This window comes from Taurulus bubalis (assembly GCF_910589615.1).
Source record: "Taurulus bubalis genome assembly, chromosome: 7".
Lineage (NCBI taxonomy): Eukaryota > Metazoa > Chordata > Actinopteri > Perciformes > Cottidae > Taurulus > Taurulus bubalis.
In genome coordinates this window covers 17,319,911-17,337,255 of record NC_136595.1, presented here as the reverse complement: position 1 = coordinate 17,337,255, position 17,345 = coordinate 17,319,911, and the positions used below count along the sequence as shown (strand labels likewise).

Below are 17,345 nucleotides of genomic sequence, written 5' to 3'. Positions count from 1 at the left end.
TTGGCAAAGAACATATTTGATATCTATTCATTGAAAAATTGGCCTCTAATGACATACCACATGCAATAATCTTAGTTAAAATTGGAGGAAGAAACTTCAAATACCAAACATAAGACAATGTATTCCATTTGATGATTGAATGTGCTTTGTTTTGTGCTTTACCCTTAGGGGTCACAATAGTCATGTGCTATATGTATGAGGCGTTTCCTGCTTCCTGGACATGATATGAACACCGGCAACTAGAAAAATACTTTCTGTCTATGTTACTAACTGGCTCGACATGGCAATGTGCTGAACTAGTGTTTTATGTGTCTGTAATAATATAATTGGTAGAATATTACGTTGGCAGGTAAAATCCTTATGTGATCGATGGTTTTGTTGTATTTCAGCCTTTTCAGACCATCTTTATACTGAAAGGGCGAGGTGTGTGCTGGTGTCTAACAATCAGTTGAAAATTTACTTTCACACAAGATATGTGAGTTGAGACTGCTTTGCTATAGCTAATACATAATTACATGAAATAATCATTTTTGTTCAATTTATGTTTTTCGTTTAATTCTTATCTACCTTCTTGAGTGTCTTTATGTTGTTTTGTGTCAAATATACACGTGTGCTCAGTGACCAACATTACAGCATGCACAGTATTATTAATCTCACAGCCACACACAAACCTGTACATTTATGTACGTGCGTTTATGAATGTAACATTCGGTGAGTAAAATGATGCCAAGTAAGCAATAGGATTATGACTCAAGTGTCTGAATAAATGAGTCAGAAGTTTCCGAAAACCGACTGCTGCTTCTGTCAGGCGAGATCAGACATCCTACGGTCCATTTAAATATGAATTGTTTCAGATTATAGCTGTATTATAAGCAACAGTAAAGACAATTGTATACTTGTTAAACTGTATTTGTAATTCATGAGATTATCCGAATGTACAATCTCTAATTTATAAACCCTACATCAGCCCATGACTAACATCTGCCGACTGCTGGCGATCTATTTCCTGCATCTGCCGGGTGGGACGTTAACCGGAAGTGACGACGGCGACAAAGATCGTTCAGAGACAATTTATTAGTCACATAAAAACTTACTAAGCTATTTTAAAATTAAATACAGCCGCAACAACTTCATGAGCGGACTATACGATACACGTCTATGACATTGTGTTTTTTTTTGTTGAGATAACAGAAAACTAGTTTGACCTCAATACCCAGGATGCACTTCGCTCTTGCCATCTTGTCGAGTGGTTGGGGTATGAGCGGCAGGCAGGAGTTAGCTGCGCGTTAGCTTTCTGCGGCTGTGGTAAAGTGGTTATCTGTCAGCTAGCTGCTAGGAGCAGCTGCCAAACGTGAGCTGTCCACACGACGAGAGGCACAACTTCACAGACTTTGAGACGTGTTCTCTGTCTACCGCTGGACTATATACTCTTTTTGGAAAGACAATGGATTTGTTTACATCATGATTTCCCACATGCTGGTACCGAGGTATGGGAAACTAGCTAACATCAGCTAACTTAGCTAGTCAGTGATAAATACATATAGCTGAGAGAGAAGAGGGCTGCGAGACCGGGCCCGCCTCAGACTAAAGTACCGGTAGCAGCTGCTGAACAAGAACTTTGACAAGGGCCTGTTTGCAACTCCGCTGTCGGGACACTGGGAAGGCCGACCGGGTGTCAGAGAGGCCGTAATAGGAGCGTCAGTCAAACGCGTGCTGTGACCGGACACCGCGGAACGTTTCGCGAGTTTTCGGGGGTCCGGCTTCGGTTGTGACACTTTTCTCCGAGAAGAGGGAGGGAGAGGTACGGAATGGAAACGTCCTGTGACTGTACGTGTCTGTGTCATATCCCTCAGCTGTGAATTACTTCGCAGGACATTAGTCCAGCACTTTGTTTCATCTGGAAGAAGACAGACTTTACGCAGGTAGTCAACATGTCGAAAATGCCGGCGAAGAAGAAAAGTTGTTTCCAGATCACGAGTGTAACGCAGGCTCAGGTGGCGGCCAGCAGCATCACTGACGACACCGAAAGCCTCGACGATCCGGACGAGTCTCGGACTGAGGACGTCTCGTCGGAAATATTTGACGTTTGTCGGACCGACCTCGGGGTTTGTGAGAGGAGTTCATCCGAGGAAACCTTAAACAACATGGGAGAGCCTCAGGACGGCCAGCCGCCCACCACAGCGCCTGTAAACGGGGGTCTCTCTTATAAAAGTATAGGCACTGGTCGTGCCACTCCACATACTTTAGGAGCGCCTGTGCCAGCTACAACTCAACCCTTTGTCCCGAGCTCAGCCTCCCATCCGTCGGTCAACAATACAGTCCCTGCTGCCTCTGTCTCTACCAGTGTAGCTCACACAGCTCCCGTGAACACCAGCTGCAGTTCCCGTTTCAGGGTCATTAAACTTGACCATGGTACTGGAGAACCCTTCAGACGGGGCAGGTGGACATGTACTGAGTTCTATGAGAGAGATTCAGATTCTAATGTTAATCGAACTGTTGATAACATAAAGCCAACTGTAACCCCTGATCACAGTATAGACCGGGACAGTGGGTTAGGGCCCGCCATTAACTCTGTGGTCACGAGCAGTGCTTTTTCTGCACAGACTTTGGAGAACACCACGGACAGTGGCTACTCTGTCGCGCACCCCACCCACCCTTCAGAGCCTCTGCAGCAAGGCTACGGCTTGGCTCCTCACTTAGGGAGCGGAGCAAGTGCCTTCCAGCCCACAGGGTATACGACTACAGCATCACAGCAACCACAACATGCTCAGGTCAATATGCAGCCTGTTGCTCCCCAGAACTTCCTCTCTAACAGCCTCAATGGTGTACACCATGGTGCCATGCATCAGGCGACTCCCATTATGCCTCCTGCCATGCAGGCCCAGCAGTTTGCCTATTCTACTCATCCTACTGGCCTCTCCACTGGTCAGCCGGACTATAGTCAGCAGCAATTTGTCTCAAGCACTCAGAACCTTCCCATGTCTACTCTCCCTGTGGGGCCTCTATCTAGCCAGGTACCATCGCCTCTAATCACCCCTGCTGGTCCAGCACACCAAGGGCTTGGCGGAGAGGCAGCCTCAGCCCTGGGTCTCCTACTGCAAGTAGGAAATGCATCAGCCATGGCAGCCATCCTCCAAGGAAGTGGCCAACAGCAGCATATGAGCCAGACTCAGCCTTCAGGAGGGTTAGGCACAGCCCCAGCACCTTCCACCACCTCCCACAGCTGTGTCCAGAACGCACCTGCCACAGTGCCCAGTACCACCAACACCCCTCCAGGAGTGCAAAGTCAGGCGCCTGGCACGGGAGGACTTTTTATGCCCCAAGGAGCCCACGGAGGAGGCCTTCCATTCATCTTCAGAAACCAGATAGAAGATAGCAGGCTGAAGTCTGATGCCCATCCTCACAGTGCCATTGTGGTGACAGGGAAAGATGGTATAAAGCCTTTCATCGGCGAGGGTCTCAATCTGCCCAATCCTGCTGTCAACAGCCTGTTTGGCATCCATATTACAATGGATGTGGATGAGGACAGGTAAGAGGGTATAATACGAATATATTTGTGAAACAATTCCACTTCCATAAATGTTGTTTACCACTTCTTCTTTTTTTGTTTGGATGTGAGATATTTATCACTTTGCCTGAATATATGAGCGAAATAAGATACAGTCTTAACTTGGAGCAGCACTGATAACTTGTGGGAGGTAGTAAGTGTGTATATGGAAGTTTACCCTCCTATTAAACATCCATGTTGCATTGTTCTGCACTGTGGTCACACAGTAAACTTCTCCCTTCACCAGTGCCAAAATTAGGCACACTAACGATAACATGTTTGGTTGTACTCAAGGATCAATGAAACAAAGCGCTTATTTTTAATTTTGTTTCTATGTGTGAAGTTATACATTGAGAGGAAGGAGGTGTTAGAGGTGTAGTGAGCCAATGAAAACGGGCAGAGATGGGATATTCTGTCTTTGTCAATGATGGGCAACCCACAAAACAATGCATAGTGACTTGCCTCTTTACAAAACAACATTCCCCTCACTCAAGCCTCCATACAGACTGTTTGTGTTTTGGGTGCGTTAACAAGCATTTGAAAAAGTTACAACACACGCAGTAGCTGTGTTTTGGAGCTGAGAAGGGAATAACTCTCCAAACGTTGCCGTTTTTTTTCTTTCTGCTGTCTGTCTAGGAGAGACTGCTAGCCAAATTGCCATGGGCAGCAATCCCAGCCTCCCAACTTTATACCTTTTTTAAATACCAACTCTGCTTCACTCTCCTCCAGTACTCTTATAATGTACACACTGTAGCTATTTTTAGGGTCTGTCAGATGGCCATCACATAGCTTTAGCGGAAGTGTTGCCACTCTTTGCCATTACAAGCAAGCAGAGGAGTGTTGGAGAGGAGATGTTTGAGCCAATAATTACCTAGATGAGAACACACACACACACACACACACACACACACACACACACACACACACACACTCACACACATTGTCTATCCTGAATGAATTGTGTGCTCTGTTCTTCAGTGGTCATTATGAATGGTTCTGCCAGAGGAGGAAGCATTTGTGTGTGCTTTAAGAGGCGAAACCTGATTTTTGTCACTCGTAGCCTAGTTATTCCTGAGGCTAATCATTGTTTACCAAGATGCTTTATTCCAGCAGCGTTACACATGGGCTGCTTGTGTGCTGAGGGCAGAAACTTGTACGTGTCACTGATTTCATGAGAGGAACAGCCAGTGCCCGTTTCCTAGTCATTTGTGTGTGTGTGTGGAAGAGGGGTGACATCAGTGGCTGTCTGTGTCGCTATGGTAATGCTGGCAGCAGGACAGGACAGGGCCAACAGGGAGGTAGAGAGGACTGACAAACGGGTGCACAAACACACACCTGTTGCAATGATAGCAGGCACGTAAGCTGTCTGTGGCAGGGATGACATGGCCAGACTGAACCAGCAGGACGATCGATGTCTGCCTTCTGCGGTGGCTCTCAGACGAGTCCTTGTTAGGCCTGTCCATGTTGACACATCGGTTTAACAAGCTGTTGCTGACTTGTTACAGATTAAAGTCCTCTTCTCTGCACATTTCCTCATATTTTTTTTTCCATGAGAATGTACATTTTAGATACTTGAAACTGCACACTTGTCACAAGTTAAAGAGTGAAATAGGGTCCCACATAGGGCTGTTATAATTGACCCTTTGCCATTTGAACAATTTGCTACATAGCCAGTAGTGCTTCAGCCACACTTTGTAACTACTTTTTTAGAAAGATAAGTTAAACAGCATGGCTGCAAGTTGAGTCAACAACGAACTGGATCTGACCCAAGCTTTCTTGACTGTTTTGCTTGTTGATCACTTTGCACTAAACCTTTTGAACATCGTTGTAATTTAAATGCCTTGTTAACTCATAACTTTCCTATAAAACTATGCAAGGACCAAAAAACTAATACAACAGGACATAGATTTACAAACTGTTGTCAGTGGTGCCTTGTTTTGAGCACGAGCTGAGCATCGTCAAGGAATCTTTTCCAAGTTTCATTGTTTGGTTCTGTTTTGAGTTAGAGTCCATCATAAAAATGGAACAAAGCATTGTGGGTGTGGAGTTGTGAGATTAGAATGATTTCCCCTCAGTGTGGAATGATTAGCATCTCAAGTAAAGTAAGACAAATAAACCCATCACATTTTACATTTATCAAGCTGAAGAAAAGTGGTATCTTAATTGTACAGCAAAGAAAAATGCAGTCTGAAGTTAATTCAGAGATACAATTTACTGTATTATTCTATTACATGTTATCCAGAGCAGCATAACTGAGCTGGAATCAAAGTGACTAACTTGGTTTGATAATGCCAATGAATAATATATCATTAATGATTTATGGACACCCCAATTATTTATCTTTTCTTGGATTAATTTGTATTGTTGTAAGAATCCCTCTATCACTACCATACCTCCACCTTTAATTACACATTCTTGCTTTCATTTGAGTCTTCCTCTGTCATCTGAAGTGTGTGCTCGGGGGACTGCACACACTTCACCCACCCTCACTCTCTCACAACAGCCTGTTTGCTGTCTTTATTGAGACAGCCCCAGTGTCTCAGTCTTATTAAAAAGCTGAAAATGGTAGTGATGTTGGCGCAAATGAATATCTTCCACGGGTGATGTGAAGTTGCGCCTGTTAGATTTGAAACATTTCCATTACTCACCTATCTGCATATATAGCCTACACATTCACACTTGAGAGACCTCATTCAGCTACAGTCTGCTTTTGGCTGTTGAAGAGTGTGAAATAAGAGGCTAGTGGAAGGTCATTGTTCCTATCAGTATGGTGATTCAAACTGACCCCCATCTAGTCACAAGAAATGTTTTAAAAACTGTAGTTTGTTTCTGCCAGATTAAAAGGCTGCCACTCGTATCGGCAAAGAAGCCAATGAACTTGGTCCAACCAAACGGAACTAAACCAGCTGCCAAATTGATAAACCTCATCCACAAGTCTGATAGCCAACATATGAAGTCACCATGCTGTTGTGGAAACTCAAATAGCCACAAGATTAATTTCTCCTCACGCACATCGAATGTCACAAAGTTGTAATCGGAGTGGAAGGTCAACTGCAAAGTGTGTGCGAGTTCATCTTGGTGGAAATTGTGAGTCGTCCCACCACCAACTGGGGCGAGTGCAGTGGCTCCTGCAGTTTGGAAAACAATGGTTCGACTGGTGGAGAGTGATTTTGTGAAGAGACACTTGCAGTGAGTCCTTTTGTTCAGTCGAACAAACAGTAGTGTTGAATGCTGGGCAGATGAACAGAGTTTTTACCTCTGCTCATGACTTTAAAGTTTAAGCTATGAAGGCTCTTGTTTTTCATGCCTAGAGTTGAGTGACATCAAATTGTCAAAGGTTTTGTGAGTCTGAATACACACGTGTTCAGTTAAACACCTAGGGGGAGGGAGTGAGGACAGGGTGGGATGGAGAGTCAGGTTGGGGGTTGTAGTTTGGTTGCCGCAGTGCCTGGAAACAAGGGAGCAGCTTATTTTCCACAGATAGCTGACCTGCCTGAACTTCCAGGGGATACATTCCAGGAGCTCTGAATGGCTGTGATTGTGGGACGCCCCGGGCTGAGCAGACGGGTCTGCATCAGCTCTGTTTTTGGGCTGGACCGCTGGCCCTGCCTCCAGTCTGTTCTGTCTCTTGTTTTGTTTTTTTTGTCAGTCCCTAACTGAGGTTTTAACACTCTCGCTCTCTGCTTCTAAACGGCTGCAATTTTTGGCTATAAATTAACATAATTGTCTTTTATAGTTTAAGTAACCAGGAGAGAAACCTTAGTTCATACACCAAAATCTCTTTTCTTTTTTTTTTTATTTTAGTGAAAGTTTTGGAGTTTTTTAAAAATAGATGCATATTTACTGAACAGTGTGGTTTTTAATGATGTCTCCTGAAACTACCCTCAAATAACTAATCAACAGTTTTCAACTAATTTGTCCCTGTTCCAGAAAAACAACACAAAGAGGCAGAGCAACAGTAATGTCCTCATTTTGTGATGGTACAGTGACTCGTGTTTAATTTTGTCAGGTTTGTAATATGTTTCTAAAGTTTCAAAGATCAGATGAAGAGGCCAACAGTGTGAGGCGAAGCGGTTGAATAAGTTGGTATAGCAGGACCCACCCTGTTATCTCGGCAAGATGTGGGTCAGGGGATCACTTCCAATTAGAGTGGACCTGCCAAAGCAAGTAAACAACCACGCTCCTGGTGGCCTGCCGTAACTAACTTAGTTTCTCCTGGAAGCCCGGACCATTGAATCAGCCGCAGAGTATGTTGCAGGCTATTCCAGGAACAAGGACAGTGTGTAAACTGTTAGTGTTTGTTGTTTTTTCCAAAATGGTCTCGGTGCAAAACAGACAAACTCCTCTTTTGAGTGTTTGCAACATGTTAAGTAAGCACCAAGTAATTTGCCCTTGTTACCAGTCTGTACTTTGAACATGGAGTAGGGTCGGCTATGTTGAGCTGAGAGATTGAGCAATGCTTCACTGTATGTGTCCCAATATTTGATGTTAACAAATATCGGTTATGTCTGCGTTTTCAGAAGCTTAATGCCACATTTTCCGACAGTGAGGATAACTGACCATGGGAGATTTTTGACTGGTCTGAAGTGCTCAGCCTGTCTTGATGATGCTCTTAGATCAGTGTAATGCAAATTAGGCCTTTTCACAAAAATAGAGACAGACTTATTTTAAGCTTAAATAGTCAGCCTGGCTGGCTACGGGACTAAGATCCATGGTAACAATCAGTGAAGAAGAGAAAAGTACACATCATACTTTGTGGTTTGCTAATAATATTGTAAAGTGAGTTTTAAGAAGGGAAAAGGCTGCAGTTAGCATACCTTTTGGAAATACAGCAGTGAAGACATTGTGTGCATTTTTTTTTAAAACCGATTACATAAACTGTTAACTGACAAGATGAAGGAGCGCGGCAGTTACAGCTGCTGAGCTGCAACGATAACCCGACGCAAAAAACATCACAACTCTCATCCGAATGGGAGAGTTAGCAGCCAATTTCCCCGCAGGTCTCCACTGCATCGATTAGTTTATTTGCGAGGTTGTCAGCTGTGTGTCTGCCTGGCATACTCTGTCAGGGTTTCTGGTTTATACTGTCGATCAAAAATGTATAATCAGTTCATTTTTTAAGTTCTTTTTCACACTTAAACGTCAACCCCAGTTCAAGCGTCTCAGATGTAAGCTTGTGCTGCCTTTCCTGTTATGTGATACTATACTCAATTTCTTGCGGGTTTTGAACTTGTTGCCAGGAAAACCAGATATCTGAAGGCATCATCCTGTTGTGGCTCAGTGGAAGAACAGGGTAATCCTTCAATCAAAGGATCGATGGTTCGATCCCCGACTCCGCTAGTCCATGTCGATGTGTTCTTGTGCAAGACACACCCCAAGCTGCTCCCGTCGCTGTGCCTGTGTGAATGTTAGACAGTCCTGATGGGCAGGTGGCACCTTGCATGGTAGCCATCAGTGTGTGAATGATGTCATGTATTATTAAAGCGCTTTCTAGTCGTTGGAAGACTAGATGTACATCCATTTACCAATTGTTTCAGAAATTGCGATGGCTATTTTTTATTTTCTGTTGTATTAAAGACAAAGCGGTAAACCATAATACATACAATGTTTAGTTGCAGCCCTAATGATCACCATGAAAAATTTGCTTAAAGTTGAAGTTTATCCAAACTAAGCACCTGTTTATTGTGCCATTGACGTATGCCTGCTGTTGTTGATCTCAAACTGCAGCTCGATTCACACCATTTGCGGTGGATATGTTTAACGGATCTGAATCAGTTTGAATTGTCTGGCAATAAGTGTGCTTAAAAAGACACCCTTCTTGGCATCTCTGGTGCTTCAGTTTCCTCAGAAGTAGTCTCGTATTTCCGATTTTTGGTGTCTCTTACCCTGCTGGTTTACAGTAAAGTCGGATATTCTCATGCAAAATTGAGGAAGTGAAAGGGAGAGAACAACCACTGTGCAGAACTGGTCTCATCTCAGAGTTTGTCTTATGCTAATGATGAGCAGTAATACATCTGAAAGTACAGGGGTGAAATGTATATTTCAGAACAAGTAAAACACAATCAAGAAAGAGGAGAAGAAAGGAAATGCTTAGCATTTGTAGGTAAATTAAATGGTTTTATAGAGAAAGGCTTTTAAGGCTGATCAGAGCTCAGTCCTGAGGCATGGAGAAGAAGTTTGACTAAGTCTGTGGGATATAAATGTATTTAGCTCTAAATAAGCAGAACAGTTCCTAGAGAAAATGTGGAGATGGGTGTCTCAGTTATTTAGTTTTCTAGAGTGGGAAGCAAGGGCTGAACAACAGGGTTTCAGAGCCTGCGGCCCCACAGAACTCCGAGAGGACTGAATAGTGAGTAATGAGGATGTGTGGAAAGCATGGCAGGCAGCTGCATTTGAGTCACCCATCCTCTCTCTGAGCTCTCGCTTGCTTTCAATGGGTCTCGTCTACTGATGTGGCTCACTGGTGCTTGTGACTGTTCGTGTGTTCTCTTGGTGTGTGTGTGTGAGTGAGTGTCGTGGTATGACAGTGTGGGATTGGCTGAGAGAGTTGAAGAGTGGCTCCAAGTTTGAAGAAAGGGTGAATGAGAGATTTCAGGGAGTGCCCATTTTTTGGCGTCTTCCCGGCGTCTCCAGGGTCTGGGAGCTTTTTTTCTTTGTTTTTTTCATTTGCCATTCAATGACTGCGTTTATTTTTTTTTCTTCCCAGTCCGTCCCAAACTTCTTCCTAACTGATTGTCTCTGGGTATTAAAGTCCACACACAGTGAGGCACGTCACTTTTAGGACAGAAGATGATCCTTTAATTCAGTTTTTACTGTTGTGAATTTATGGATGACACATTGCTTGATCATTTTACTCAACTGAGAAGTTATAACTAATAGGTTGCGATTGTTCTTTGAGGCTGAACATTTGAGAGTTTCGGTCGAAATTAATTTTTAACATAAGATGAACAATTCTAAGGATCCCTTGTTTTCGATCATCCTTGAGGAATTACGAGAAAATATTCAATATATTGGTCAGATATGTGAAATGGGCAGATGTAATAAGGGCTGTAATTCATTTATCATTTTCCGAACTAATTTATCTTGCAATTATTTTGATTATTTGTTTGTTCTACAACATTGTGAGATTTCCTTCCCAACCTCTTAAAGCCCAAGGTGACGTCTCCCGATTACAGTAGGTGAAAGCGTATTTCTTTGTCTTGACCGTCATATCACAAAGAAAGCAGCAAATCCTCACAACTGAGAAGCTGGAATTAGGGATCTTTTGCCATTTTTGCTTGAAAAATTACTTAAACAGGGAATTTATAACATCTATATAATCATATTCATTCATATTCATAGTAACTCTATATCAATCGTGTCATGTTGTGAAGGTTAATCAGTGGATTCACTCAAGTATTTTTTTACTTGAGTAAAACACGTAAGAAACCTGCTCTGAAGGCTAATTAAGGTCATATCTAATCTGCAAGTTCGAGGCAGGCAATGAAAAACCTCTCGGGCATTTTTTTTCTTTCTCTCCTTCAGCTGAGAGAGGTGGAGGTTTTTACAAGAACCTACGTTTCCTGCTTTGCTTTGATGTCCGCTTTTCTATTCTGTTAAACACTGTTGTCTTCCTCTTCTTTTTCTCAAGTCAACTTTGTCTCGAGTGTCTCCTCTCGTCCGCAGTAAACCACTCCACCTCCTCCACTGTCTTACAATGAGCAGATTTTCGCAAGGAAACGGGACGTGAGTCATTGTGGCTGGGTAGACTGACAACGGTTTATTTGGCGGTGCCGAACAGACGGTGCTTTAGCTTACCACTGAATCAGGTTTGATTTGTCATAAGTGCATAAAGTCGTCCTCAATTACACCCAGAGAGGCCGTCCAGGTGATATGATTTATCTCCTCTGTTGCAACAAATAACTTCCTGCAATTATGTGATTTATGTTTTAGTGTTTGTTGTGTAACTGCTGCCACTTTTGAAATAAGTCTCTGATAAGACTCTTTGATGGTGAGGTGTGATGACGGACTCATTCTGAACTTTCACACGGTCATGCCTCTGTCTTCTTCAGCTGATTCAGCCTCCAAGTTTAATGTGGAGCCAACGGTTAACGTTAACAGAGGTTGCGTTGACTTACATTGTGATGTTTTCAAGCTCTATTCAGTCCAAATATGGGTAATTTTTAACGCCGTCATAATGTGTGTTTCAATGTTATCTTACACATTATTTTTCTCTTGAGAAACCTATCACCAATACATGCAAATATATAATATAATAGATATTTAAGAGAGATTTATGACCTGTGCGGGCCATTCGGCATAGCGTACAGCCAATGTAATGTCAAAAGACACTCAGTGGTATGTGAAAGGAGTTTGCTGAGGAATCTGCTAGTGCTTTGAATGCACAGACAACCGGCAATACAGCTGGGAAGAACTTATTGTTTTTTTATATATATATTGTTTTTTTTAACTTTAGAATGAATCTGCAGCATGTCCACTCGCCTGGCCTTCCTGGGCAACCCCAGGCAAAGTCACTGGAGAGTGACAGGCCGGTGTTATTACGCAGCAGCTGACAAGCCGAGACAGAAACGGACCTTCGGGCCAGTATGGCTAGGTTCACTTGGCCAGGGTCACGCTTCAGGAACCAATTTTACACTTTATTTAACTGGCAGAGTCAATGAACTTGAGCCTGGATAAGTGAAATTGAGCAGATACTGTAGGGTGGCTCTGTAGCTCCGGGCTGGTGCCATCAGCTGCCAGCTAGCTGAATGAGCAAACCCAGATCCTAAATTCTACTGAGTGTAATCTATGCTCATGGTAACAATTATGTGTAACCTGAGCAGAAATTAACACCCTCGGTTTACGAGAATGCTCGTATCAGTGTGACATATTTTCGCTCATCTTACACAGACTTTACATTTTTGCTGAGGTGTTCGAGCCTGCCTTGAACATTGCTAAAGCTTGAGCTGCGATCTTATTTACTGGAGTTTTGACAGTTGAGACATAAATACCCAGACAAGCCTTTCTTCTCGCTCCCATAGCAGAATGGGCAGGGTTGTGTTGTCAGGGCTGGTTAGCGGCACAGCTGGGACTTTGCCTGACTGCAGTCTCGGCCTCATGCAGAGGGTCACATCCCGGTTTGCCATTGAGCCTCCTCTTCGCTCTCTCTCTCTCCCACGGCGTCTCCTAATCACTACATTATGAGAAGAACGCCTCCAACTGCTGGGTCACATCTCATCCCTCTGACAATTGTGTTGTTCTGCCTCCCCCCTGCATCAGGCTTCAGCCCTCAAAGAGTTGGAGAGTTTTGTATGTAGGACGTTAGAATAAAGATATATACATGTCACATGAGTGGAGGGATAAAGTCTGCTCAACTCTGTGCACTTGGCAACATCGAAGAGTTGTTTGCAGGAAAACAACCCAGTGTTGGCCACGTGTTTGGTCTTTTGTGCCGTGCTGCAAGACATTATGTTTTTTTTTACATTTTTGACTTGTTTTTAAGTTATTTTAAAGGGAGGGAATTAAAATTGTGCGTTCCATTGAAAGCGGAGGCTTTCCTCAAGTGACCCGAGGGAGCGTGTGTTGATTCAGGCCCATGCAGCAGCTTAAGGATTGAATGGGCTTTACAGGCAAAATCCTGCTTGCGATTCTAGTCTTCATCTTGTGTACATTGTGCCATGATTGTTAACCTGTCAGAGCCCGGGGATATGTGGACTTGCTTGTTTTTATAAGTTCCTGTTCTGCTGAAGCTGGAACATCATGAAACCATCATGGTTATGTCATTGTTACATAACATGTAACAGAATAGTGTTTTAATGACCATTTTCTGCTCGGAAAACCTTTACCACCAAATTTATGCATCCTAAAGCTTGAATACTGCTGCAAATAGTTGTTCCTGTTTGACTTGGCAGGCTCTTTATGTGTGATTAGGAGTCAAACAAAGCTTCTCTATTGACGGACGTTCTGGCTGCTAAATCCCTTGTCAAGCACACATCATGAGACCAGGCTGATCTGATAGTATGACTTTGCTTCAGGCAGCTTGCCCAACATGAGAGTGACGTCCATTTTTTGGCATCTATTTGCAGGGTGGTTGCTCAATTTTTAAGCAACCACGTGCTTTATCTTTAACAGCAAAGACTTCTGTCCAGAATGTATTTAGAAAATAAGAAAAAAACTACACCCCATAAAAGTGCACAGGACTAAGTAAATATGGTACGCATTGCTATATTATTAAAATCTAAATATTGTATTTAGTTATTTAAACCGATTCTTCGTCATTATATGGCAAAGTTATTTAAATAGCTGGAGCAAGTAGTCTACTGCAATAATAGCTTTCACAAGATGATAAACAAATAATGTAGTTTTCATTGTTGATTAATACAGAAGGTGTGGCTTCATGTCCCGGCTTGTATTTGGCATAATTTAATTGTATAGTATAATTTGCATACCTACCTAACAACATTCTGTCTTTCATCTTTCCTCACTCTGAGGAACCAATTTGACTGTAGTCGCTTTAATATTTGCTTCCAGGAACAAAACAAATTGCGACAGCTCACCTAGTCCAAATGTGTTCAGGTCACAATGTGACAACTGTATTGTGTAAAGGTGACATTTATCCACAAAACCCGCCGGGGGATTGAAAAGAAAAGCATGAAAGGCATGTTTTCTTTAAACAAACGCCAAAAGTACCCCGTTTATCAAACCTCACCGGCTATTATCGTCAGATTTTGATCTTTCTATTGCTGTGAAACAAATGCTTCAGTCAAAAAAAGTAACCAAAACAAAGCTTAAAATTGTGATATTTTGTTATACTGCACATAAGACATTTTTGAGTGATGATCCAATTCATGATTATTTTTTATACGTGTTAATCTGTAGAATAATAATGTAGATAAGGGTTATCAGAAAATAGTTTAATATCGCCATTAGAAAAGCCCAGTCCAAAGCCGTTCCAAAGGGATTCAGTTTACTATCAAACGACAAAGAAAAGCACCAAATCCTCACAGTTAAAAAGATGAAACCAGCAAACGTTTGGCATATTTCTTTTTCTGTTGACACACACACACACACACACACACACACACACACACACACACACACACACACACACACACACACACACACACACACACACACACACACACACACAGTGCGGTGTTTCCCCAACTTTTCCAATATCCATTTCCATGATTTTGATTTGTTGCTTTTCTCTCAGCTTCTCCTTGAATGACTATTCTTGTCTCCTGTCGGCAGCATGAACTCAACACTCATACAACATTCTGCCCTTGTCCCAAACAAACCAGGGATGTTTGCTCCGAGCTCACAGCCGCTGTGTTGAAGAGTGTTGTTTGTGAGCTCTTTACATTTGCAGCAGTGTCTAAATACCTCACCAGTGCACGAGGAAGCCCGAAAGTCTTGAGCTTCTTTTTATTGGGGTGTGGTGCAGATAAATCTGTCATGGGCTGAGATATGGAAACTGGGCTGTAAATCTCTCTCGGCAGTCACTAATACGGTAGTGAATGCCCTTATCTCGCCTGCTTTTGTTTCTTTTTATCCTCCAGAGTCTCGTACATAATGAAACTGTCCACTTTACGATTTCGTAGACCAGCCCTGTTCTTTTTGTAAGACAAGCCTTTTATACACATTTTTACAGTTCGGGTGTGGACAGAAGGTTAACTAACATGGACTTGAACCCAGCAGGATCATGTGCTTGTCCGATGTGTGAGCCGTTAGGTGAAACTTCACCCTGTTTCCCTGTTTGTTTGAAGCCATTGGTGTTTTCTGAACTTTTTCAGTTTAATAAGAAGCTTTAAATGGAATTGAATTTGCCGATCAAATCATTAAACGCTTATCAGTGTAAAGCAGCAAATGTCACGAGAACCTCAAAATACACGTGGTCATACATACTGACAATGTATTCACAGAACTTGAAGGCACTTTGACTAAAATAGTTCACCAAAGTCAATTTTATTTACAACACATAGGCTCTTTGTATAATTCCAATTAACAGACATTTTAGGTTTAAATGAAAGTGTCCGCCAAAGTGTAACCCTTATAGTCGGCCAAAAACCAAAGAAAATGTTAGCAGTATAATACTATGCGATACTTTTACTTAAAATAAAGCTGTCTATTTTATCGTAGTCAAGCTTATTGGACTGTTTTTAAATTTAGACACCCGGGCTGAGATTATATCATTTACATCCTGTGCTCGCAATTACCTGAAAGCTGATAAATGTTTGATGTGGTTCGTAATTGTATCTCCTATCAGGACAACTTCCCCTGTTTAGAGTTCACTTGCTATCCTACAAATCAGTCTGGCCAAGTAGTTTTAGAGTATTAGTAAATTCATAAACATTAATAGATGGGAAAAGTTAACTTCCTGTCCAGATCATCCCTGATCAGTGGTGACCATTGTTTCCTGTAAATAAACAGTTTCACACACTATCCCATGATTACACATGTGTTGGAGTAAGAGAGAAAAAATATAAGTTTCACATCTATCTAAAACAATCAATCATGTATTAAACATAAAGCGGTGTGTTATTAGACTTGAGAATGCATGACTGTACAAGTGATTGAAGCTGATTAGTTGTTCAGATGTTATTGCCACATTTAACAGCTCAACCTGTAAATATAGCCAGGTAGTTTAGCACATTAAAGTGGCAATCCTTCAGATTTCAGTCCTGGTTGATTTGGCAAAATCAACCAGGATTTAATTTGGCAAAATCAACCAGAATTTACTGCTGGTATCAGTAAGTTCAGTTTACCACTAAAGGTGCAGCAGAACAAAGTACAGTTGTTTCAATAAAAAAGTCAATTTTTGATGAACGATAGCAGCCAGTGTCAAACTGACAAACGCATATTTCCTTTTAACGTGAAGCTGCAGCTTTAGGAAATATTTGGTTTGCAGTAGCAGCAAACTCAGACCTCCAGTTTGTACTACTGTAAGTGTATAAATATTGCAATATGTTCGTTTGTGGGCCATTTGCTTCATCACCATCGTCATTCTCATTCAGCGATAAATTACTTGACAGACATTTATTTAAATGAGCATTTTTTAGGTTGATACCTTAGTTATTATTCAATGTTCATGTTATTTCAAATGGCATTTGCGAAGAAGAGATAATGCATTGATACAGGGTGGATCTGTTGTAATGGTACTAGATGGGGTGCCTTCAAAGAGCTGGGCAATCTGGATTATATCATCATTTCCTCTGACCTGACCTCTCGGTGTGGTTCAGGGTCCTCCTTTATTCTTATTCTCTCTCCCTCTTTTCTCTATCTCCGAGTACATGTTTCCTTTTACTTTACTCATGTTTCTCTTGTCTCTGTTTCCTCCCCCATTAAAATACAGGAACCCGTCCACTGCTTTCTACCAGGCTTTCCGGCCTAGCAGATTACGAGGGTTAAAGCCTGTCAACGATAGGTATGAGCTCGGGTGTGTTTACGTGTGTGTGTGTGTGTGTGTCGCCTGGACTGGCTGACTAAACCAGAACCTGCACCCCTTGAACCTCGTGCACCTTCCAAGAAAATGTCCATTTTGACGTTTTGTCATTTAGCTGAAGCCTTGAAGTCATTTTTCAGAAAACACGTCAATTACGGTCATCAATTTGTTTTGGATTTTTTGTTTTAAACAAGTAATGTGATCGTTCTACTTGTACTGTTTGCAAGTTTAACTCTGATATCATTGAGGCTCCCACCGGACTCCAGCTGCATTAAGTCTTAATACACATTTATTGCACTCTGTTGCACGTTTTATTTGAATGAAGAACATTTCAGAAAGTACAATTATGTTTCCAACATTAGGATTTCCCATTGT

General features: G+C 42.2%; 1 protein-coding gene across 1 annotated transcript in view; it reads left to right on the top strand.

Moving 5' to 3' along the window:
- Positions 1-1,931: 1,931 nt before the first annotated feature.
- The window catches only part of tsc22d2 (TSC22 domain family 2), a gene marked incomplete at its 5' end in the record, with an annotated part of 31,415 nt that continues 16,001 nt past the window's right edge, over positions 1,932-17,345 (top strand). Inside the window, 2 exons of the mRNA XM_079221205.1 lie at positions 1,932-3,529; positions 16,881-16,952. Of these exons, the coding sequence (XP_079077331.1) occupies positions 1,932-3,529; positions 16,881-16,952 (1,670 nt within the window). The remainder of the gene's footprint in view (positions 3,530-16,880; positions 16,953-17,345) is intronic.